The sequence below is a fragment of the Melanotaenia boesemani genome, chromosome 4 (assembly GCF_017639745.1).
Source record: "Melanotaenia boesemani isolate fMelBoe1 chromosome 4, fMelBoe1.pri, whole genome shotgun sequence".
NCBI lineage: Eukaryota > Metazoa > Chordata > Actinopteri > Atheriniformes > Melanotaeniidae > Melanotaenia > Melanotaenia boesemani.
This window is the reverse complement of record NC_055685.1, coordinates 32283908-32307630: the sequence shown is the minus strand read 5'-3', so window position 1 is coordinate 32307630 and position 23723 is coordinate 32283908. Positions and strand designations below refer to the sequence as shown.

Here is a 23723-nt window from a genome sequence, read left to right as displayed (position 1 = left end):
CAGGCTTGTACTAAATTCAGAACTGAATTAAGAATTTCACCTAAATTCCAGTTCCAACAGGAAGCAGAATTGCAGCTTAAATTCAAATTGCAGGATGTAAAATTAGAATTCCGTGAAATTCATGATACATAATTGAGGTATACTTAAAGAAGTCTAACAACAGCTTCACTGGCTCCCCATAAATTTCCGTATCCTTTTCAGAATACTTCTCTTTACATTTAAGCCCATCCATCATCTCGCTCCTCTCCTTAAAGATAAAATAATTAAAATAAAATAACCGAACCGCTGAAACTGCTGTAGTACATAAGCCAGGCCTGTAGGTGGTGCTGTAACGCTGCCACAGACATACACCAAAAACAGAGAAGAAGAATGTTCACAACCTCAAAACTAGTGGTGTTTGCATAATGCTGGTTAAAATGAGAAATGGGGCAGTGGTCATCAGTTCAGGAAAGAAGCATTTACATCATAAACAGCAAACCATTTCAGATTTAGTCTCTTTGGGGCCCAGTTTAGAAAATGTAGGTTCCCAAAATGCCAGTTCCAGTGGATCTAGTTTCAGAAGAAATGTCCAAACTATAAAAATACTTAAGGAGATACACCTAAATTTGTCTCTGTGTTGACATGGATGTAGAATAAATCATCACAGTTTCTTTGGTTGTTTACAAGCAAAAACCTCTGTGTGGCATCACCTCTTCTTCTAACTGGGAACTGAAGGTCCCAGGTGCTTGACCGTTGACCTTTGACATTCTGTTTTATTTACATTTTACACTTTTTGGGGGTTTAGATTTATACTATGATCTCTACTGGGGACAAAAGAAAAATCTTGCTGTGGACATCTCTCTTTGAGAAGTACATCTTTAACATTAAAAGTGTTCCCATTCAGTAGGTTCTTCCAAAAAAAAAAAAAAAAGAAAAGAAAAAAAAAATATATATATATACACACACATTTACAGCTTTGTTTGGCCTTCCTGTGTGTTTGTGTCACATCCCAACTCTGCTTCTTCATGTACTAAACCAATTACACACTACTGTGACATGCACACAAGGCCGAACCACTGACCTTCCCCCAGACTGTAGCGGATGCGGGCATCCCAGGCCAGCAGAGCATCCCGGCTGTTGAAGCCCAGGACTAATGAGTGTGCCAAGCAGAGAATGGAAAGAGTGTATGATACGCCATCATACCCAGGCCCTGGCTCCACACCACAAATACCCTGAAGGAAGGATGTAATTATATTTAAACCACAGATTAGATTAACAACAAACTTTTATATTGTCTTCCTTTTGTAATGGTAATGCAATACAAATTAATATCTAATTCCTGTAGCGTATACAGAGTAAAAGCAGGAAGTAAGTAAAGTTTATTTATAAAGTACTTTTCACTCATAAAATGGGTGCAATAAAACAACATAATAATTTCATAAAATAAATAATAACCATGAACACAAAGCTTTCTTAAATAAAATCGTTTTAAACTGCTTTTTTAAAAGAGTCCATGGAGTTGACCACATAGAGAGACAGGGGCAAGTCATTCCAGAGTCTGAACAGCGAGGTCTTCCTGGGTTTTAAAAGTAAGTGTTGATGCTGTATTTGTTGTGTCTTTTCAGCTCAAATACAAATTTCTGAAACTGGCGCTTTTAGTCTTAGCCCATACATCTGTGCAATTCATTCTTAGCTTAATTCATGACTTAGCTTGTCCTCATGCAACCATTCACATTACTTCACTAAAACACATGGAAAACAAGTAAAAAAATACATGAAGAAAAACTGCAGGACATTTGTTAGAAATCTGCAACTAGATGCTGCTGAACATACCTCCAGTGTCACATTGAGCCTTTCCTTGTGGCCGCTGCTTTTTCCTTTCTTCTTCTCTTTATACACAAGTAACGTCAAGCAATCTAAGGCAAACAAAGACAGACAAACGTTACAGACTAATAGACTTGTATATGAATTTTCTGCATAATATCAGAATGTTGATTAATTAAAGGGTTGCTTTTGGTTAGCTCTGCTTTATGCCCGTCTGTCTACTATGGCACAGCTGTCATAACAAACACTAAAACAATGAAGTGATCCACTGGCACAGCTGAAAATTAAAGGCAAGCCACAAATACAGTCACATTGTGCCATACCCAGTTCCTTCAAGGACATGACAGTGGTCTTGTGGGCCACATTTCTTGGTATGCTGAAAGACTTGAAGGCTTCACACCATCAGACTTTGGTGATGTCATAGATTATGGTTTTGGCTGAAAGGATTTCAAGCCCTTAACCTTAAATTTAACAGGCACTGAAACACCATCCAAATCTAATATTCTGACTCTTCCACTGTGTTTTGTTTGCACCATTTAAAATTGATTTTCAGTTCACAATCACTTGATCAATTCATCTGACACGTTGCACAACAGCCACATGTGTTGATGCGGATATGTTGCACTTTGTGGCACACAGCCAAGAGATCAATTGGCAAGTTGTGATTAGTTAAACAGCAGAAAATTTGAGGAGATTAGTGCCAGATGAATAAGCATGTCGGTGTGAAATGTTTTCCTGGGAAAAATAAGAACAGGCTGTTGTAGAAATAGAAGCTGTTAACGCGTACCTGCAACAGGAGAGGGCTTCTGAAGAGCAACCCACCGAGTCTTCCACTGCGAAGAAGTTGTTAAAGACACAATAAATCACAAGATATATTCCTCTGGTTTTCCTGTAAGAATTGAAGCATATTTCAAAGAGTAAAATGAGAAGGAAACCTGTGAAATTAACCTTTTTTCCATCTCTAAACTTGACTTGTCCCTCTGCGACAACTGTATCCGTCATCTTCTGTCATGGTTCCGAGCAGCTGTGTGTGCATGTGTGTGTGTGGAGGCGGGGGGGTTAATTTTCAAAATAGCCTTTACAGCTCAGGTCCCACCACCAGACACTTTCCCTCAGTCAGACCCATGAAGGGGGAGAGACATCGGCCCACTGCCAAGTTAGTTCAGTTGACATCTCGCTTAGACAAGTGCTTATTGCTTATAATATAGCTAATTGAATTAAAAGCTAATAACTTCACAACTTTCTGTCAGCTGGGTGTCAGACAGGAATTTATGTTGCCTTAATGCTAATCTGTCTGTGGAGTATCACCTCCAGTTGTCAAAGATTAACGCTGGAACAATTAAGAGATGTACAATGAACTAACTTTACTTAAAATTAAACAATAATTTTGTAATTATACAAGATTTATTATACAAGAAAGTATTTAATTATATAAACATTCATATTTTTTTTTACTTCATTATTAAATGAGCAGGTAAAAGGAGAAAACAATAGCCCAGCTGGATTATTTGATTTGATTTGGTCCCACAGCAGGAAGACCTATGTGGAGTTTAACACTGAAGCTTGAATTACGACTTGAATGAAGTTTTCTCATCTAAGCTTAGGTTTTTTTTTTCCCCCGTGCTTTCCTCTTTTGTATTTTGAGACAATAGTGTACTTAATATATAATAGGAACTGTAACATAGACGTATTAATCTGTAGGAAGAATAGACAAAGAGCAGGACACAGCTACCATGATGTCACTGATGGGTTAAAAATGTTTTCTGGGATTCCCCTTCAGTATATATAAACAGAAACATACATACATACGTACATACAAACATATAAGGGAAGTTTTATATGTGACCAAGAGGAAATCCAATAGTGACAGCAATATTTGGAAAATAAGAAAAATGCTAACAATTAAAGCTAGCTTTTTAAGCTACTGTCTTGCTATCTAGTATTAGAAATTGTAATAGTCATACTACCCATCTCTGGTTTTATATTATAATAAATAAAAAAACAGATAAAGAGCATTATATTTAGACTACTTTGTGAGATAAAGAATGTGGGCTGACATAATATGTTAAAGAGGATTTAGTCTGATTTTACTTCCAACACTCTAGAGAATGTTAAACTTGATAAGCTAACATACAGTTAAACTTGGTAAAAATCTGGAGTCCTTTGGCTGTACTGTAGCTCTGACAAAATGACAGACACAAGCCCCGATATCCACATGGAGGCATGTTTAAGTGTAACTGCTAAAGTTTTTTTATCATTAGGATGTTTTTTTCACATGGAACTGGTGTTTTGGGAGCCTAAAAAGGCTAATTCTGTAAGTGAATTAATCTGAAAATGACACCATTTAATTTCCATGTTTACTATCCAAATGCTTTTTTCCTGAACCTATAACTCCATTACCCCACCTCCCCGTTATCCCCATGGATGTATTGGTTATCCCATATGCACAACCTCAAGGGCACAATGTTGCCGAACACGCTCCATATCTTCTTCATTTTTGGTGTATTTCTGCGGCAGCATTAGAGCGCCGCTCACAGGCCTGGCATAGGTACTACAGCGTTTTCAGTGGTTTCGTGTGGACGCACGCATTTTTTAAAATTATTCCATCTTTACGGAAACTACTTTTAAAAACAAAAATGTCCTGTCTTATGTGTGCCTAGTAATTTCCTAACATAGAAGTTATTTTCTTCAGGACCACCAGCACCCTGATCAAAAGGAGTGAATTTAACTGATGACATCTTCAAAATAATTTATTGACTTCAGAGGAGGGGTTGACATAAACTGAATGGCGTTATCTTTGTTTGAATTGGTATATTAACTTTATACATTCTATGATATGGAACAAATCTAACCTCTGTATTTTCCTTTTAACTTGAAAACAATGCGCATTTAATAAGATTGTGCTATGCTTAGCATATCACTTTAATGGAGATACTGAGTAATAGTATGAAGAGACTGCATCAAAACTGTACTAAGTGCTTGAACTTATTTCCACCTCTGTACAGTGCATGCCGAGGGTAAGCATGTAATACCATCTCCTAATAGCAGCTCTCAGTGTGGAGTCTACGAAGCAACTGCGTAGTTGTTGACACTGAGATCTTTGACCTCACTTTAAAACGAGACAATATTTCAGTTGCAACAGAAACTATGAGTGTAGTCAGAGTCACAGACAGTCTGAGTCAGGCAAAACATCGGAGTCCTTAAACAAAAGTCGCTTTCAGTTTACTCCGATCTATCTGGCCTTTGTTGCCATTCTGCTCCAACTGTCTCTTGGCTTTGACCATAGTGGGCAGATCTGAAGTCTGATACACTGCTGACCTCATCCTACTGCCACGACTCTGCAGCTCCAAGGCAACACCCTCCCACTTTCTATCCAGCTCTGAAAACTGGGAGCTCCGTAGATCTCGGGACCCTCTGCGGGTTTGCCTGGTGTCCTCTGGGTCTAAGCTGCCTCCGATTTGATCCAAATCCAAGGCTCGCTTCGGGGTTATGTGGTTGGAGTGCGATGAAGGTGATTTAGATTTGCGACGAGAGCGAAGAGGGGGGCGCGGTGGGGGTGGAGGAGCAGAGGGAAGAATGGAGTTGGAAGATGCTGTCCGTCTGTTTGGCATTTTTAAACCACCTCCACCTTTTTCCCTCCCTCTCCACCCACCTCTGTCTTTACCTGAGGAAGAGGAGGATGCTTTTAAGTGAAGAGATGCCAAAAGGGAGACAATAGAAACGCTAAAGCACCCGTTGGCACTGCAAACACTCCACATGCAGGGAACATCATCAGAGAAAAGAAAAGCAACAAAGTTTTTCATTTTGAAACAAAATTCCAAACACACACACATGCTGTAAACCGGGGTGTCCAAAGTCGGTCCTCGAGGGCCGCTGTCCTGCAGGTTTTCAGTGTTTCCTGCTTCAACACACCTGACTCAAATTAAAGAGATCCAACAGCCTATTAGGTTTTGCACAATGACTCAGTAATTTGAGTCAGGTGGTTTTGGAGCAGGGACACATCGAAAACCTGTAGGATTGTGGCCCTCGAGGACCGGAGCTGGACACCCCTGCTGTAAACCAAAGCTGGATATCTTCATCTCCCCATATGTTAATGTGTAGGTGAAAATGAGCGTGAGAAATTAAGTCAGTTATTAACATTGTGACAAACCTAGTTAAATTCCAACCTGATGGCCATGACCAGCCTTTAGCCAACTGTTCAAAGACTGTGGTTACAGTACACACGCATGCATGCACAAACACACACACATACAAATGGGAGAGCTGGAAGGCATCAGGAAACTAATTGGATGAGACAGATATTCCCATGCTGGTGTTAGCTATGACATCATGGGAATGAGGTTAGATGCTTCTCAGTGTGTTTCTGTGACTGAAAGGAGACAGTGTTCCCATCTCCATACAGACTGCTGCCATCTACTGGTCTAAAGGGGGAGGCAGCTATTCCATCATTTGTTTGTGTCAGCTAATGTAGACCTCATGTAAACTGACTTTAAACTGGATGTTTCATGCATTTCTCTTCTATTAAACTGCACTTTCTTTTCTTGTAAGATACACATAAAGAAAAATAAACTATATGCCCTTGCCCAAGCACAAAATAAACCTCTTGTGCTCTGCTGTTAACATTCATGAGTTTTTGTCTACACTTTGTCATGATAAAAGGTGTTTGCCATCTACTGCCTATAGATGTTGTCACAGATAGTTCAACTGGCAAGAAAACACTAAATCGTAACACTGCTTCATTAACACGGTATTCAGAGATGCTGCTCAGGTTTAAAGGTTGTCTAAAATTTGAAAATGTTTGCTTTATTTTCAAATTCTTTATTTAAACATATATTATACAGTATGTTAATGTAGTTAATGTTACTCTGTGTGTTTGTGTATGCTTTTTTAATTTATTTTTATTGTGACCCGTTGTCTTGGTTTCCATGTCCATACCTTATTTGGTCATGTTCCTTACGTTTCTTCTCTGTTCACAGCAATCAGCCACTAATTAACCGAACCAGTTTCACCAGTCCCTCTTTCAAGTGTCACCCCATTTTCTTGCCAGGTTTTTTGCAAACCTGCCTTCAGTTAGTGACTTTCCAGCCATCTTTAGTGGAAACACTCAAACTCTTCTGTGTGGACATTGCCTGTGACCTTTTTAAGCTCCATCAACTAAAAAGCAAGTCTGCTTTGTTTGGATAGTTTAGTGTTTACAAATGTCACAGACTGAAGCTGTTCTTTCTTTGGTGTTTGCTAATCTACTGCAATGTCTAATATTTGGAGCTTATATTAACATCCACCTTTACTCAGCACAGTTTAGCTTCTTGTTGCCAGATCTTGCGAGAATATGATCCTGAGAAAGAGACTTAGAACAAAGTTAATTTTCTCCTGATTTGTTGGTCTGAGAAGCAGAAATTTCATGTCAGATTTTTTTTGCAAAATGGGTCAAATATTTCTCTTCAGAGGCTGCAGTGCAAAAGAATCAACTGAATTCACATTTGTGTTAATGGACTCAATCTGTGATGTGGCTTCCGCTGCTGGACCTGGCACCATAACTTTGACTGACAACCTATTCATACTTTGTTAGAATTAAATGAAACCCTTACCAGTACACTCATATATGTAATTTAAAGATTACATGCAATTACACCTTAGCAGTGGCCTAATTAGCCATATTAATTAAAAACAAATGCGTGAGCATGGAGGGTTTTTAATGAAGGTAGATGTTTAAAAAAAAAAAAAAAACTGTCACGTGCAGTGAGGCAAGTAAAAATAATTATTTCTCAGTGCGGTAATAACAGCACTTTCAATAGATAACACTGACCCTTGGCTAAATATAGCACGTTCCAACATGATAAAAATGTTTATTATGCTTATTTTCTTTCTTAATCTAAAACTCAGTCTATAAGTCATTTCAGGTGAGAAGCTAAACTGTGCTGATGCACTTGGATGAAATTAGTTTTGCTGGTAAATGAAAGTGGGCACAGCCAGAGCAAAAAAACTAAAACATACAGCTAACATGGATGTGCACATAGGTCAGATACAGATATCTGCCTCTGTGAAGATTTTTCTATTATATTACAGTAACAATAAGATAGGAACATCCACATCCAGTCCTCAAGGGATGCTATCTGAAAGATTTTAGATCAGGGATCACCAACTCTGGACCTCCTGGGCCAGCGTCCTCTAGGGTTTAGATGTTTCCCTGCTGTAACACACTTAACTGAAATGAAATGGTTCTCCAACAGTTTAAGTTCTGCAAAAGCTTTTTAATTGGAGTCAGCGGGGTGCTGGAAATTATTAAAATCTGCAGGATGGTGGTCCAAGATGTCTGGAGTTGATGATCGATGGTGTAGATGTTTATCTGCTGCAACACACCTGATTCAGAGGGTACAGCTTGTCAGGTTCTGCACAACCCTGTTAATGATCCATTCATTTTAATCAGATGTGTTGAAGCAGGAAGCATCTAAAGGCTGCATGAGAGTGGCCCTTGACTCCTTTTGAGCCCACTTCATTTTACAGGTACACATATGATCAGAAAATCCCTTCCACATCGCAGTCAGAAAAGGAATTAGATTTTCCTGACAAGGACAAACTGCCATAGACAAAAGTCTCTGACTCTATGTAGAAATCTTTCTCTTAATTATATGTAACTGGTTAAATAAAATCAGTTGCTGCTGTTGTCACATGTTTGTTCCCAAGGAAACAGACAAAACCAAGAAATGAGGTATTATTCCAAAGAAAATCATAACAGAAGAAGATCATCATGTGATGCAAATTATACACACAGATATGGGCCGTCTACATTTCTATGAGCCTGCAAGCATGTATGTGTGATGCAGGAATGGGTAACCCTGTGTGTGTGTGTGAGTGTGTGTGTGAGACAGTAGGGAAGAAAAAGACACCAGTTTTGTTTGTGGGCTACCAAAGAGCTGGGCATGACAAAGCATGCCTAACAAGACACTGAGCAGAGGGGAAGCCATGCATAACTAATAGCCCAGTCCCCTCAAAAAGCCTTTGTAGCCCAAAAACAAAAGCCCTGTCCTGCAGAAAGACACACACACAAATACACACACAAAGGAGAAGAGGAAATAGAGAGAGGAGGGGAATATTAAGTGTGATGAAAAGAGGAGATGAAGCTGGAACTGAAAAATCACTTCAACAGCTATTCACCAAGAATAACAAGCTGAAATAAAGTTGATATTTGTCATGTTAGAAAATCTCTCATAGAGCATAGAAAGTACTCAAAATCCTTCACTCAAGACTAAAGTATTCTCTGTAGAAATATCACTCCAGCTCCACAGAGTATCACCCCTAAAAATCAAAGGAAATTGGACATTAAAGATAATTTATTTAATACTACTGTAATAATTAATTCAGTACCACTCAAGTGATTATAAGAAAGCAGCATCACAACACTGCAGGTGAGGAAGCCAATTTAAACTAATTTTCTAAAAGTTACTTAAATGTGTGAATGTATTTTTGTTGTTATTAATCTTCTTACAGCACTACTGCAAACTCAGTATTTTAATGGAATTCCCAAAAGACCCATCTAACCATCTGAATACTGGCATGATTAAAATTATATATGTTGATGCTATATATATGTGTTTTATATAGATTATTATTATTATTATTAACTTAATAATAGACACAGATCTAGGTTGATACAGTATTCCAGATTGATCCATGACGATTTTCTGTTGAACATTAAAAATCAGGACTTGAAAGTACCTATAAATACTTTCTCATCCCAGCTCTGCTGTATAAGTACATGTGAACGCTGCTCCTAATTCGCCTCCCCCGGCAGATGTGTTGAGGGCAGATCTGAACAAATCTGATATTATTGAAAGTCTAATAAAAGAAAGCAGGCTGCTCACATGAGGCTACAGAGAGAGTTCAACCTCTACAACATTTATTTGGCCTATTTACAGACAGTAAAGTCAACTCAGCAGAACAGAGCAGAATTTGTTCCAATTGAGACACAATTTGAGAAACAGCGTATCTGCAATGCAATTCAACATACAGCAATATGTTTGTTTAAGATAATAGACTATATACAAAATAATACTTTTATCTATTAGTAAAAATGAAAACAATGGTGGATAAATTAATGTCTTGATAATATAGTACAGCATGAAGTAAAACCTCTGGTTCAATTTCTCCAGATAAAACCCTGCAGCAAAGACAGCTCAAAGCATTCTCCACTGAAACTGAAATGTTGATGAAAACTGCCCATTTATAGTCTGCACAGACGTTTCTGCAAAATTTGGTCAGAGTACAAGATTGCATGCATGAGAACTCACTATAGCCGGTTTTTATGAGTGAAATGCTTGAGGTAACAGAATAATGGAAACAACAGAAATGCAGTGGGCTTGAAATAAGAAAGAAAAGCTGAGAGAAAGGCTACGCTGAGGTGCTGTAGCCTGTTTGTACTTATGAGGTTGGGTCTGTCATACAGAGCGCTCAGTATGGAATGACTTAAAAATACCACAAGATCTGGTTAAAACTGGCATTTTTTGTTTCTATACTCTTCTTGGTGGGTAACAGCTGATGACTGTTGGCAGATTTGACTGTTTTCTGAATCCACAGGTGCTCTGTTTTATGTGATAGAAAAAAAAAAACATATTTCTGAAAAGTTAAAGAAGGGAAAAATGTGTCATGTTTGCAATTGACTAAAGTGCATTGTTAGATTCTATACAATGGAGGGGGCTCGAAGAGGGAATTTGGCACCAGTTTTCACCAATTCACTCCCCAAAAACAGAAAAAATCCACAGCAAGTCCACTCCAATGTTCACACAGATTCACACCACACAGGGAAACTCCACAGGCAGTTCTCTCCAAGACTAATGCATCCATCTTTCCTCTCTGTGTGTGTATGACTGAATTTATTCCAACAGTAGATGGCTGGCCGAAAGATAGTGCACACATCACTGTATTATCATATTTAATTGTTTTATCTATAAAACTTTAATTACTACTAGTTGTTATGTTTTTAGCTCAAATCTTTACATTTGTCGTGTATATTTTTACACATATCTGGAATTAGCCATTATCAGATATCAGTAAAATCAAAGATGTTTTATCACACAGTTCAGTGGAAAGAATGGAGAAGATCAAGATGCTTTTTTCTTCCACTCTGCCTCAGATGAAGAGAGGCCAAAGCAGAAATTCAAACAGACTTTAGTAGGTCTCCAGCCCCCACTTGCAGTCAGATGAAGGAAGAGGTGAAAGTTCAACAGTTTGAAGAGTTCACACGGGGGAAGTACCTGAGCTAGGCCGACCGTCCTGTGCTTGTTGTTGGGGTCGGGGGTAAGGTTTGCACGGTAGTGCGGAGGGAGTGACATAGTTGAGGTTGGGGCTGTTAATGTCACCTTCTCCCACAAGAGTCAGATCAGACAAGGTGTCCTCCTCCAGCATTTGGACTGATTCGCCCCTACCAGAGTCCTGGAGGAGATTATGCCGGGGGGAATGGGCTGGATGGATGGGGGAGATGGTGCCAGGAAATGGTGGAGGCGGTTTGGCTTTCCTGCCTGCTCCACTCTCTGTGCCGAGTGCAGAGTCCAAGCTCTGGGACTGATGGCTCGCACTGAGCAAGTGTGTGCTGCCTAAACTTCCCCGGTTGTTGCTGTTTGCCTTGTTGCCCCGGCGACCGCTGCTAGGGAAGCTGCCGTTGTTCGGGTTATGGGAGTTAGGGGTGGAGCAAGTAGGCTCTGAGTCATATGGAGGAGGTGCAGTCTGGTTAGTTGCCACTGGTGACAGGCGCAGAAAGTCTGGAAGCTGCAGGTCGCTTTTGTTTAGCAGGCCTCGCTGGTCGTCTGCTCGGTTGCTCTGAGCTTTGGATATGAGGTCGAAGAACTCTGCGGGCACACACAGCACCACGTACACACACATACACAAATGTATAAACAAATACATACATGTGTGCATGCACACACACACACACACAGGAATGAAACCCACCAGAATAACTTCTTTAAAAAAATGTTCAAACATTTTGATTGCACAGTTTGTAGAAAACATGCAGAAATGTGTATTAATCAATTAGACAAGTCAAAGCTACATTCAGTATAAGCAGGGGTGACTGTGCTACATGTAGCTAGCTAGCTTTGAAAGCATTTGAAGAAGTTAGTGATCACAGCAACGCAGCTACAGAAACAAAAGAGAGAGGGAGGTTGTTCAGTCTTTACCTTCAGCTTCGTCTATATTAATCTTTTTCTGCTTTCTTTTCTCCGGAGCCTTATGGAGAGAGACAGAGTGGTTGGGTAAGAGCTGGGTGCTTGTGTCAGGGCTGGGCCCACTCTTGCCGTTTTCCCCACGAGGGTGGGCTGAACCAGCTTTCCTTGATGGCCTGTCCTCCCCCTGGGAGCCACAAGGAGAGCGGAGTGGGGCATTAGAGCCCAGATGGATCATAGTGATGCAAGTATGGGGGGAAAAGTAATAACAACAAATGGGAACCAGTGCTGCTAATGGTGAAAAGGGTGACAAATTGAAGAACAATTTGATGGGGAGTGGATGACACACGTTTTGGTGATTAGGACTTCTGTTTGATAACCAATAACCAATTAAAAAACTGATGTATTTTGTTCAAAGACAGGTGGGATGTTCTGTTCAGACAGCCACAATGTCCATTTTGTGAGCTAAGCATCATCAACATGTAGGCTCACACACACCGAAAGACAAGAGGAACAAAGTAGTTGCTACTAAAAGCTACACTACTGTGTGGGAGGTAGGAAAAAACTGTTTCACAAACAGATTCTGGAAGAAATTGATCACTTCTAGGTTAAACCTCGACCAGCTGGAAGAAAACCCGGATAGCAAACTAAAGCTACATCCCTTTCAGAGGTTTCTAACACCCAGCAAAGCCCAAATGAGGTTGGGATTTCCATCTGACAAGTGTGGGTTGTTAAGAAAGGAAAGAAACCAGCAAACCAGAGAGAAAAGTTGATGATGCATTCAGCCAGAGGCAGGCCACAATAATGGAACATTAGGAATCGTAACAGTGTGACATGGCTTTCGGCCCCACAGCATACAAATAAATACACTTGTGCACATGTTTAAGTTACAAACAGCAAACAGACATGGGTGATTGGAGACAGCAAGAGACACTTAGTAGCGTGACATCATGAACCAGTCAGTGGAGAATTTTTTGGGTTATAAAACATTCCAGAGTTAGAGGGAAAACTGGAATGAAGGGCTGAAAGAAATCTTACTGTTGTTGACTGGTTTCTGCTTGTAGAGGCCGGAAGATGAGGCTTAGAGGGGGCTACTTTCTGTTTGTCTGGAGAAGTATGGAGAGGAATCAGTGTAAAGACAGACCAGAAAAACAAGAGCATTCAGTCAGTAAGAGACAACAGCTCACTTGGGTGATTATATGTGTTTCTTACCTTTTCCAGGAGTACTTTCTGCTATATCTAATACCACTCGCAACCCGTCCAGGTTGGAAATAGGAAGCCCTAGATCTAAAGGCTCTGACTCCCCACTCTACAGGACACATACAAACACACATTTCAGAGGAGGTCAACGTCATTACCTACAGTGCGTGTCTATCTGAGGAGAGACTTACGATGCATGCCACCAAATCAGAGAGATGCAGGCCATATTTGGCAACCACAGGCCTGAGGACCTCTGTCACTGGCTTTGTGGGTTTAGCTTTAAGACCCACTGAACGGTTGATAGGGACCAGGTCAAGTCTGGAGAGAAGAAAAGAATCAAAACTCTGCGTGAGCCAACTTCAATGCCCCCAAAGACCAAACTTTAACCCTGATATTAATCTTTAATTTTGATTTTGCATAACAGCAAGAATACAGAAATGTTTATGATTATATGTTAGTTTACCTGAAGAGAGTACGTTTTTCTAGTCTGAGGTCCCGAGAACATAGAGTCATACAGTCCTGGTCCAAAACAAGTGGCTGAGAGAGCAAAAAGTAAGTAAATATTCAAACCAGCCATAGCACATGGTAACTTCATGGTACAGAATCACAATTCATTTCTTTGCTTGTATGATTTATTGCTGTTTTACTTCTTATATTTATTTGTATAAAAACTTTGAAACATAAATACAAAATCCTCCTTAGGGCCAACACGCTGTTGTACCTTCTCCCCTCCGACTAAAAAGAGGTCTATAGCTGCCAGGTTGATGCAGAGCTTCTCGCAGAGACCCTGCAGCAGGTCTCTGATGGACACTCCGGCTCTCAGCGGCACAGAGCAACACGAGCCATCCGGCAGGCTTATGTTACACTGCCTCAAGGGGGCGCTGCCTCCTCCTCTCTCTGACACTGCACTACGACAAGTATCACCCTAGAAGAAAAAAATATATAGGGGCCGAGACATTCCATATGGTCAGAAAAATTACCTCCTGGTCTTATACTTTTACTTGATCTTGTTAAAAAAACTGACAGGGGTTCATTCCCCTTTTTATTTATTCATTTATAAAAACATATATCCATTCATTTTCATTTTCTGGAGCCTATCCTTGCAGATAGCAGGCAAGAGGCAAGTACACCCTGGACACATCGCCAGTCTATCACAGTTATATGAAAATAAAAGCTTTATAAATATTTAAAATGCTATTGATATCCTATTCAAATTTGCATATGAGATCATATGTAAATGCAGATACATTTGGAATTAGAAAAACAAATATTACAAAATATTAGTTGTACTACAAATATACAACCAATAACTATTTACATATATATCAGTTGATACATCTGTATATATTTTTGCTAATAAAATTAGACACATTAAAGAAAATAATGCCAGTATACATAATACTCCTATTATATATATTAATATGAACATACATGTGCAATATAATATATGTCAAGTATATCCCAGGTAGTATGTGTTAAGTGCCATCTTTCCAGTACCTTGTAAAATCATCTGCTTTTACTTCTTTTAAATAGATCGATGTTTGGACATTGTTTTTGTTCACTGAAACCTGAATATTTAGCCTCTAAAGCAGAAAGAAACATGACATTTAAAGCACTGAAGACCTTTAAATTTCATCTTGCATGGTAAATTGTTGCCTTTGCGATCATGTTAATCGACATGGTAAAAATGAATTAGGAAGCACTTGTGTTTTATGCTTTAAGGAAAAGAAAGAAGAAAAGAGGAAGAGAATAATGTTAAAGCTGCTCCATGCTGAAATGAATGTGCATGAATCAAGAGTTATATTCAAACTGATGTTATGACACTTCCTTCCAGACTCACCTCATTCCTTCCCAACCCTGACGTCCCCAGTTCAAGACTGGCTCCTGAAGACAGCGAACCCTGGGACTCACGACGACCATTGCTGCCAGAGAAATCTAAGAGAACATGAATTTAATAAAAAAAATTAAAAAACAAAAAAGGATGGATGAGAAGTATCATTTTAAACTACATCAAGGATAAAAAAATCACATAATGCCCCTTTCTAAAAACAAAAATCCAATAAATGTTAGAACAAATCCTGAGTACTTCATCTTAGAAATGATATCAGTTTATGGACTAAAATCTGCAATAACTTTGTGATTTTCTGTATATTTCAGAAGATCTCTTAAAAAGGAATTAATAAAATGGAAAAACAAACAAACAAATAAATTTAAGAAAACCAAAACAAAACAAAAAAAAACGACTACTGACTGTAGCTGAAGTCGGCCAGCTCTCGTTTCTTGGGGCCTTTGCCGAAACTCCTGTTGCGAGACCATGAAAAGAACATGCCTTTCCTCCGGTCTCCTGAGTCATCGCGACTGTCCTCATTTAAAGATCGACCCGATTTGCTCTTTTTGTCCTCCTGCAAGTAACATTAATAAATAAATGATTAATAAATAAAGATGTGAAGATGTGAACATAAGCTTACAGATGTAAACAAAACCCTTGCAAAATATTCAAACCCATGACAGCATACATAAAACCCAGACTGTTTATCTCAGGAATTACCTTCTTGGGTGTGGAGAGGTTGGAGCGGTCAGAGCCGGTGGTGCTGTGTTTGGAGGTGGGGCTGCTGGGGATGTGATAAGGGTCAGGTAATGGCCTGCCCTCCACCTCTGCCAACATACACTCCTGGTAGAGCAAAGACTTGAGGAATCGAGTGTAGCTGTCAAACTTCATCAGGTTGAAGATCTGAAGAGATGAGGAGAAAGAAAAAGATTAGAAAAAACGTGAAAAGCAAACTAAAATAGAAATTAGTATATATTAAAATAAGTCTGCACAAGTAAAGATTAGAGAACTTAAAAAGATGGGAAAGCAAATAAAAAAGGGAAATGCAGAGAAAAGAGATAATTTATTGGTTTTACTGATGCATATTACAGAAAGATTCAATTCAAACTGGCACCTGCTGTCCCTGAAAGTGGAAACAAACCCACTGGAAAAAGTCTTACACTCACCTGATGGTGATGGTGCAGCAAAGCAAAAGTCAGCGAAACATAAAATTAATTGCCATTAAAAGGAAAAATGTTTTCAGCAAACTACATCAAAACCTTCCACAAGTATAAAAATCCTGCAGAGGCCAAAAAGTTGCAATTCATGACTTTAAAATAAAAACGATTAACAATTATTATTATTATTATTATTATTATTATTATTAACTTTACCAGGATTTTGAATAAAAATGTGAGAAAGGTTCAAAGAAAAAAAACACTATTACACATTAATGGTTTCATGTTTGGATGTTTGATATGACATGCGTGTGTAAATCTTACATCAACAGTGCCATGGGATCTTAATGAGCCCAGGGGTATCCTGGTGAAGCTAGACTTTATCGTGATATGTGTGGGTGTTTGATGTGTAAAAATATAGAGGGCGATGGTGAGGATACCCTTCTAGGCTTGTGACTCTTATCAGACTTTGAACATCTGAGCTTAGAGGCTGAAATCAATAAAGCTTTTCAGCAACTGCACAACATCAGCATCTGAGAAGCCATTCACATCTATGGTGCTAGACAGCAAGTAAAGATGAATGGCTGACCTTATGTTGCATGAGCATTCTGCGCTGTTGTCCGAGAACATTTTCAATAGAGGTTTGTTTTCATTCTGTTTTATGAGTAATAATAAATTTATCCTTCAGGGAGAGCCTCTTTTCACTTCCCTCTGACAGGGAAGGGTCAGCCTCTGCAGTAGAAGTAACTAAGTTCTTCGTATCTGGAGTATTTGCTACCTGCAGTTGCTGCTCTTTAAACATGTCAGGTTTTGGTGCATTGAGGATGTCGTCAGCAAGCTGAGCCTGGCTGTCTATGTTGACCGGCGTTGTAGCTTTACTGGACAGGAAGCTGTTGTAGATTTCTCTGGCACGCTGAGAGAGCTGAAGAAAAAAAAAGATGAAGATGAGTAAAACCATGCTAACTGTCACATAAAATATTGCCTTATTATTTCTAGAGGAGTGTACAAGCACTGTTGAGCTTTGCGTGCTACCTGCTTGTTGTCGTTCTCGGGAACATGGCTGAAGAATTCACAGGCCTGCCAGAAGAGAATATTCTCTTCACTGAACTCTTTCTTTAGAAACTCCTGCAGCAAAAGAATTTAATGTGGATCAATGATAGTGAAAAGTCAAGAGTAATCTCTGTAATACTGTACAGAAGCTGGATGAAACTTGTTTTATTTTATGAAAGAAAATTACACAACAAAAACAATTTTTCAAAACGTACAAAGGGCTGCAAGTTTAAAGCATTATTAAGGGTAAACTACAGTCATTTAAACAAAAGAAGAAATTCACAGTTTATGTCTGATATTACTAACAAACAGCAGTCAGAATCTTACCGAGAAGTAGCGGACTCCCACAGGGTCCTGCAGCAGCCTCTCGAAGCTGACGGCCCAGCTGGCCACTCTCCTCTCAGTGTGGCGCCGGTGACTCTGGACGCTGGGCAGGCTTGCATTACTGTTCAGGCTGTTGTCACTGCTGCAGCCCTGCAGCTCCACGCTGTTCAGTTCTGCACAGACACACACACAAAAAAAAATATACAAAACTGAGCAGTTGCTGTATGAAGAGCTGGGATGTCAGAGGTGCTTTTTCCAAACAGCACGTGTGCATACACAACAGCATATTTATTGTTATACTTAATTATGGTGATATGTGTTTGAATGTGAAGAGTCACATCAGACAACTATGTCATTTACTTTGGGAAACTAATGAGATCTTCTGGCTAGGTAGGTTCTGTGGTAGAGCCCCAGCTTGGATGTCTGCTTACTGTAAGATAAAGAGTGCACCCTGGCCCAATTTTAATGCGTCACACCATTTTAGGAAGGCAATAACACTGAAAAACCCAAACATGGGTTAGGTGTGGCATGCCGGGTCAAGATCAAGATCAAGATAAACTTTATTTGCCCTTGGAAGAAAATTTGCCCTGGGCACAGGTGCTGACATAGATGCAGATATAGTCACATACACATAGTTTAAACTGAATAACACAATATGTACACACTGTGTACGTAAACAACAACAACAAAACTATAATAAACAACCAGTGGCCTATTGCACAAAAGCCAGGATAAATAACTAAACTGGGTTTATCGAATCCAAAAAAAAGAGGATCCAGGCTTAATTGACTGGATAAAGAGCAAGCCAGGATGAGCAGACATGGATTCATTAAGCCAGGTGTAACTAGTCCTGGAACGGTGCATGCTCGTGGCTTCTTCAAACAGACCCTCACGACCTATGACAGAATCACTGATCTACCATGGCAACAGGAGCGGCGCACTTCTGTCCATCAAAGCAGAAAATCCTCTTAGAAGCGTATGAAGAAGTCAAGGACCAAATAAAAAGAAGGGAAACACCGCCACAGTTATAAAACAAAGAGAAAGCGTGGTAAAGTATTGCAGACTGCCTTAATGTGTAAGTAGTGCACAAATACATACTCACTACTCTGCTGAAACCATCACAGTTACAATCTCTTAATTAACATCTCTGAAAATTTAGTTGTCCTCTGATTATGCATCCGTTGAAATTTTAGGGGAACTTGACTGCAGATGTGAATGAAATGATGTAAATGTGTGTCTGGCTATTAAAGCACTATCAGATGTGAAAAGGAAACCCTGTTGCAGCATTATGTTGTCCATTAATGAATACCACATTACTTGTGATGTGCATTGATTGGTTTTTATAGTCTACATCTGATCATTTCAGATGGCCTGCAGTGCTGACTGGCTACCAGCAAGGCAAAGCAAATTTATTTGTATAGCACATTTAATGTACAATTCAAAGTGCTTTACATAAAACATAAAAACATTACAGCAAGGTTAGGGAAAGAAAAAAAAAAGAAAGAAAAACAAAGATTAAAAAAGATAAAATTGATTACATAAAAACAGCAGGAAAAAGTTCAGATAACAAAATAAAGTTAAGACTTCAGCGTAAAAGAACCAAATGCAGATTTGGATTTCTACATAAAAACTAGTGAAATGCAGCAGAGAACAGATGGGTCTTCAACCTTGATTTAAATAAACTAAGTGTTTCAGCTGATTTGAGGCTTTCTGGGAGTTTGTTCCAGACATGTGGAGCATAGAAGCTGAATGCAGCTTCTCCATGTCTGGTTTTGATTCTGGGAACTGATAAGAAACTGGATCCAGATGACCTGAGGGTTCTGGCCATTGCTACCAGCAATGTTGTGGCAAAGTGGTCCGTCTCGATCCATGACTCTTTCAGACCTCTGCTATCTATCAGCGCCTATCACAAGGTGAGCCACAAAACCTCTATTAATGATCACTGTTAATCATGGCTGGGTCAGGAATGTCTTTATTGATGAGGTTGTGGTGATGACATTTTGTGTTCACAGGTGAATTCTCTGGTGTATTGCTGGTGGACAGACGCCTGCCAGCCTTTTCTCCTCACACCATTTGCACGCCCTCAGGAGGCACAGCAGCAATAATTCCCATGCCAGGACAAGGGTATGAATAAAAATGACCTTTGACCTCCAGAAGACACACTTTAAATGTCTTGACCATTAATAGGTCAGGCCAGGCAGAACATGGGACAACATAGTGGCATGTGCTGTCCTCCACAATGTGGCCTGCCTGAGGAACAAAAGGACCCCCCCAGAAGCCACCATACGTGGACTGGTACAATGCTGTCATCTTCCCGGATGACAACGGTAGTTGGCTGGTCAGAGAACAATATGACTAAAATTATTTTAGCTGATATGCATGCTTTTAATTTAAGTTGAATATGACCTGCAATGGTAGACAAACTAATTTAATTTCAAATTAATTTGGCCCGTTGTGATGTTTATGTAAGTAAGTAAATGTTTATTTATATAGCACCTTCCAAATAAAAATCACAAAGTTCTTAACATAAAAACTAAACTAAGCAAAAGAAAGTTTAAAAAGCGTTTTTAGACGCTTTTTAAAAGAGACCACTGAGTCACAGAGGGAGGGAGCCACTGCTGCAAAGCCTGTCACGTTTGGTTTTAGCCGACCCTGATCATGTGATTTCAGGGACCTGCAAAAGGTCACTGAAACAAACTGGTGCTTGATCATTTACAGCCCAATATGTTAAAACTAGAATTTTAAAATGCACTCTGTGATGAAGATGGAGTCAGTGCAGCTGGATTAGTACAGGGGGTTATACGTGAATACTTGGAAGATTTTGTTATTAGCCATGCAGCAGAGTTCTAAACAACCTAAAGATGTTCCAGAGATTTTTTTACTGAAACATGTGAAACAGTGTTAGAATAGTCAGGACGTGAAGAAACGAAGGCGAGTGACCATCTCTATCTCAGATCGGGACTCAGCTTGGCAATATTTTTAAATGATAAAAACAAGAACAAACTAGTGATTTAATATGAGCATCCAAAGAATGCAGGGTCAAGAGTTACCCCAAGGTTCCGGACTGAATGCTTAATAAATGAGGCAAGTGGGCCACTGTGTGCATACAGGCCTGCAGGGAGGCTACTGCATCCATTCATTTGTCTGCCAATCTGTTGTGTATGGATCTGTCCTGCATTGATTTCAGCTTGCAGACATGAGGGGTGTATTATATAAGGACCTTTGTGAATGTTTATTTAATTTTGTGTTGTATAATATGCTTTGATCCTGTGCTTTCTATCTTGTAGAGCACTGTGTGATTTCACTTTTCAATGGTTTCATTGCTTAGATTTATCCATATTCAGTAAAGGAACATCATGTTAGTCATTGATGTGTATCTTTATATGGGATGTGTGTTTTATATATATAGTCCATGGGAAAGTGTTAATTATCTAATGACAGCAAGATCATCTAAAATTTATCGAAAAAGATTGCAGTTAATGGTTAACAATTACTGACAGTTGATTTAGTTGAATGTGATAATGTGTAGAGGGCAGAGTACTGCTGACTGTAATAAGGGATGAGATTAAGTAGATCCTGGAACTTAGCCTGGTCTGTAGCAGGCTATTCCCACAGAATAAATCTCCATTGTAACTTATGTCATACATCACACTTTCCACTATTCTGCTTTTGTTCCACCAGACCACCGATGAGTTGTGCCAGGATGACCAAAATATCCAACAAGATATTTGTTAAGAAGTATTATGGATGTTGCAACAAATTCCCTCAGATCCGCTTCCTCTTTCCATCTCACTGTCCCCTCCCCTCCCCTTGTTACCATGGGGACCAGGGCTTTTAACTGCTCTGCTCCCAAACTCTGGAACTCCCTTCCTCCTGACCTGTGTAATGTTGACTCCCTCCCTCTCCTTAAATCTTATTTCAAAATTCACCAGTTCAAACTTGCTTACAACATTTAACTCTTCTTCAATTCATCTGTTTAAAATGCTGCATTTGTACTGCTTGTTAACAGTTTTTATTTTACTGTACTTTTTAATTTTGTGTCACATTTAGACTGCTTTATTTTACTTTTGTATTATATCTATTTACTTTGATTTACTAATGTGAATGGTAAAGGGTCCTTGGGTTTCCTGAAAGATGCTTTAAAAAATATATTATTATTATTAATATTAATATTATTATTATTATTATTATTAGTAGTAGTAGTAGTAGTAGTAGTAGTAGTAGTAGTAATAGTGGTAGTACTAGTAGTAGTATTACCTTTACATTATTTGGCCCAAAAATATCTACCTAAAGGAACGAGTTTATATCCTAAAAAAAAAAAAAAACTTGTATCTTTGACAATCCTGTGTGCTTGTCTGACCACCGATGTTTTATAGATGCACTGAAGGGATGGATAATCTGTATTGTCGATTACCTTCATGTCTATTTTGATCATGTTTATAACTATGGCTCTCAGCTGAACAGTGTCGTACCAATCTGTCAAACTTAATGAATAATGCTGCACAAAGCACAGCGTTGTAAAATGTTTGCATGATGTTGGGATTGACTCCATACTCCAAGTTTACAGGGGAAATCTAATCTCCGAGCCAACTTGGAAGACAGGACTTTTATTAATACTTTATTTATTCATTACTTATTTATTTTTCTTTGTTTTTACTATAACTATTGATTTCCTTATTACTATCTAAGTATCTGTGAGATGTTTCACCTGCTCCCCCTACAGCTAAGCCTAACCACACACACCACCATAGTATCATTCTAAATATTTATTTAATTGTTGCCACTATCATTATTATAATTATTGTTGTTATTCTTTACTTTTTACTTTTTTACTATTTCTTTTTTCTTTTGCAAATAGTATTTATACGTATACGCTGATACACCTACCACTTGTTTGCTTGTTTGATGTAGCTTCTCATGTTTTGTCTTTTGTAAGTATTCGCTTTATCACAATAAAAAACAAAGCCCAATGAGATATCACACCAATAATCAAAAGTTTCTATGGGAAACAATTTTAAAAACAATAAAAATAAATCTCTTCTACTATTATTAAGATTTAAAGAAATTGGCCTTTATTTTGTATTGTTTTTCCTTTGAAATTTCTTAAAGAATTTGTTGATTTTTTTTAAGTACAAATATTGTTCCTACTCAACTAAAAAAACCTATAATTATAAAAGACTATTTTTACATTCCAGCTGAGGAGTTTTACGAATCAGTCAATGATTTTTTTTTTTTTCTTTTTCCTGAGGAGAGTCTTAATGTGTCTATGAATTGCTTATTTTTCCCACCACTAGACCACAACGTCTCCATGCTCCTAATGTTGAGCTGTGATCAGGAGACACAGACAGAGCCACAGAGAGAAGCTGAGAATAACTATAATTCAGCTTCAGGCCTGATAAAACTAAAAATATGTAGCTAAGTTGAGATAAAAACAATTTACAAGAACAGCCAGAGGGAGGACATCACCGGTCAGGTGCCCGGGACGACGCAAACGCTTTAAATAAAAAGACAAGAATTCTGCCCACAGCTAATTTAAAACTTGGAAACAGGACTATCAATGGGTAATTTCATTGCAACGTCTGCTTATGAACTCCTTTCCCTTCTTTTTAATGTTATCAATGACATTCCTGAGTGCCTGAACAGGAAGCAGCAGGACTTATTTTCTTGGTTTTTAAGATTTTACATCAACAGAAAGTGCAGAACTTTGTTTCAGCTATGGCTGTTTTACGTGCTTTATAAATAAAATTGGTATGGGACTTTTAAGCTGTTGTTGGGGTATTCACCCTGATGTAATCAGACAATTCAAGGTACAAATGGTTTTTAAACTGAATGCAGAGAGGGACGGTTGCTTTGGAAGCGCATGTGTTTGTGTGACTCTTGAAAATGTAATTAGTGTTAATCCACTCAAACCTAGACTACTGGCATGCATGTAAACAATTAAGTCTGACAAAGTGGTCGTATGTATATGTGTTCTTCAAAACTAAATGTATATTAACATTCCCACATTCCCTATAAGACATAAAGCTTCTTTCTCTTCTGTAATTTTCTGCTTCTTTTGGCAGATGGTGAACATATCAGAAACTGATCAAAAGCGTCACACTAAGATTACAGGCAAATTTTTATTTGCATGAAGAATTTCCAGACTGTTGCTTTGTTATAATAAATCGAGATTTTATAACAGCAGCGTCATTCATCCAAATGAAT

The 23723-nt window shown here is 38.8% G+C and overlaps 2 protein-coding genes across 4 annotated transcripts in view; both read right to left on the bottom strand.

The window, feature by feature from the left end:
* Positions 1-2885, bottom strand: part of LOC121638030 (protein Dok-7-like) — a 28763-nt gene extending 25878 nt beyond the window's left edge. The window contains exons 1-4 of the mRNA XM_041982450.1: positions 2752-2885; positions 2591-2636; positions 1813-1895; positions 1061-1211 (exon numbers count right to left, since the gene is read on the bottom strand). Of these exons, the coding sequence (XP_041838384.1) occupies positions 1061-1211; positions 1813-1895; positions 2591-2636; positions 2752-2805 (334 nt within the window). The 5' untranslated portion in view covers positions 2806-2885. The remainder of the gene's footprint in view (positions 1-1060; positions 1212-1812; positions 1896-2590; positions 2637-2751) is intronic.
* A 6620-nt stretch (positions 2886-9505) lies between these two features.
* Positions 9506-23723, bottom strand: part of rgs12b (regulator of G protein signaling 12b) — a 58527-nt gene continuing 44309 nt past the window's right edge. Inside the window, exons 7-19 of one of the 3 annotated variants that reach the window (XM_041983194.1) lie at positions 17523-17692; positions 17178-17270; positions 16924-17067; positions 15709-15891; positions 15412-15562; positions 15001-15095; positions 13882-14085; positions 13624-13697; positions 13352-13478; positions 13173-13269; positions 12999-13066; positions 11976-12024; positions 9506-11645 (exon numbers count right to left, since the gene is read on the bottom strand). In XM_041983194.1, the coding sequence (XP_041839128.1) occupies positions 11038-11645; positions 11976-12024; positions 12999-13066; positions 13173-13269; positions 13352-13478; positions 13624-13697; positions 13882-14085; positions 15001-15095; positions 15412-15562; positions 15709-15891; positions 16924-17067; positions 17178-17270; positions 17523-17692 (2063 nt within the window). In that variant the 3' untranslated portion in view covers positions 9506-11037. Of the gene's footprint in view, positions 11646-11975; positions 12148-12998; positions 13067-13172; positions 13270-13351; positions 13479-13623; positions 13698-13881; positions 14086-15000; positions 15096-15411; positions 15563-15708; positions 15892-16923; positions 17068-17177; positions 17271-17522; positions 17693-23723 lie in introns of all 3 variants that reach the window. The other 2 variants (XM_041983193.1, XM_041983195.1) reach the window with 2 other exon arrangements.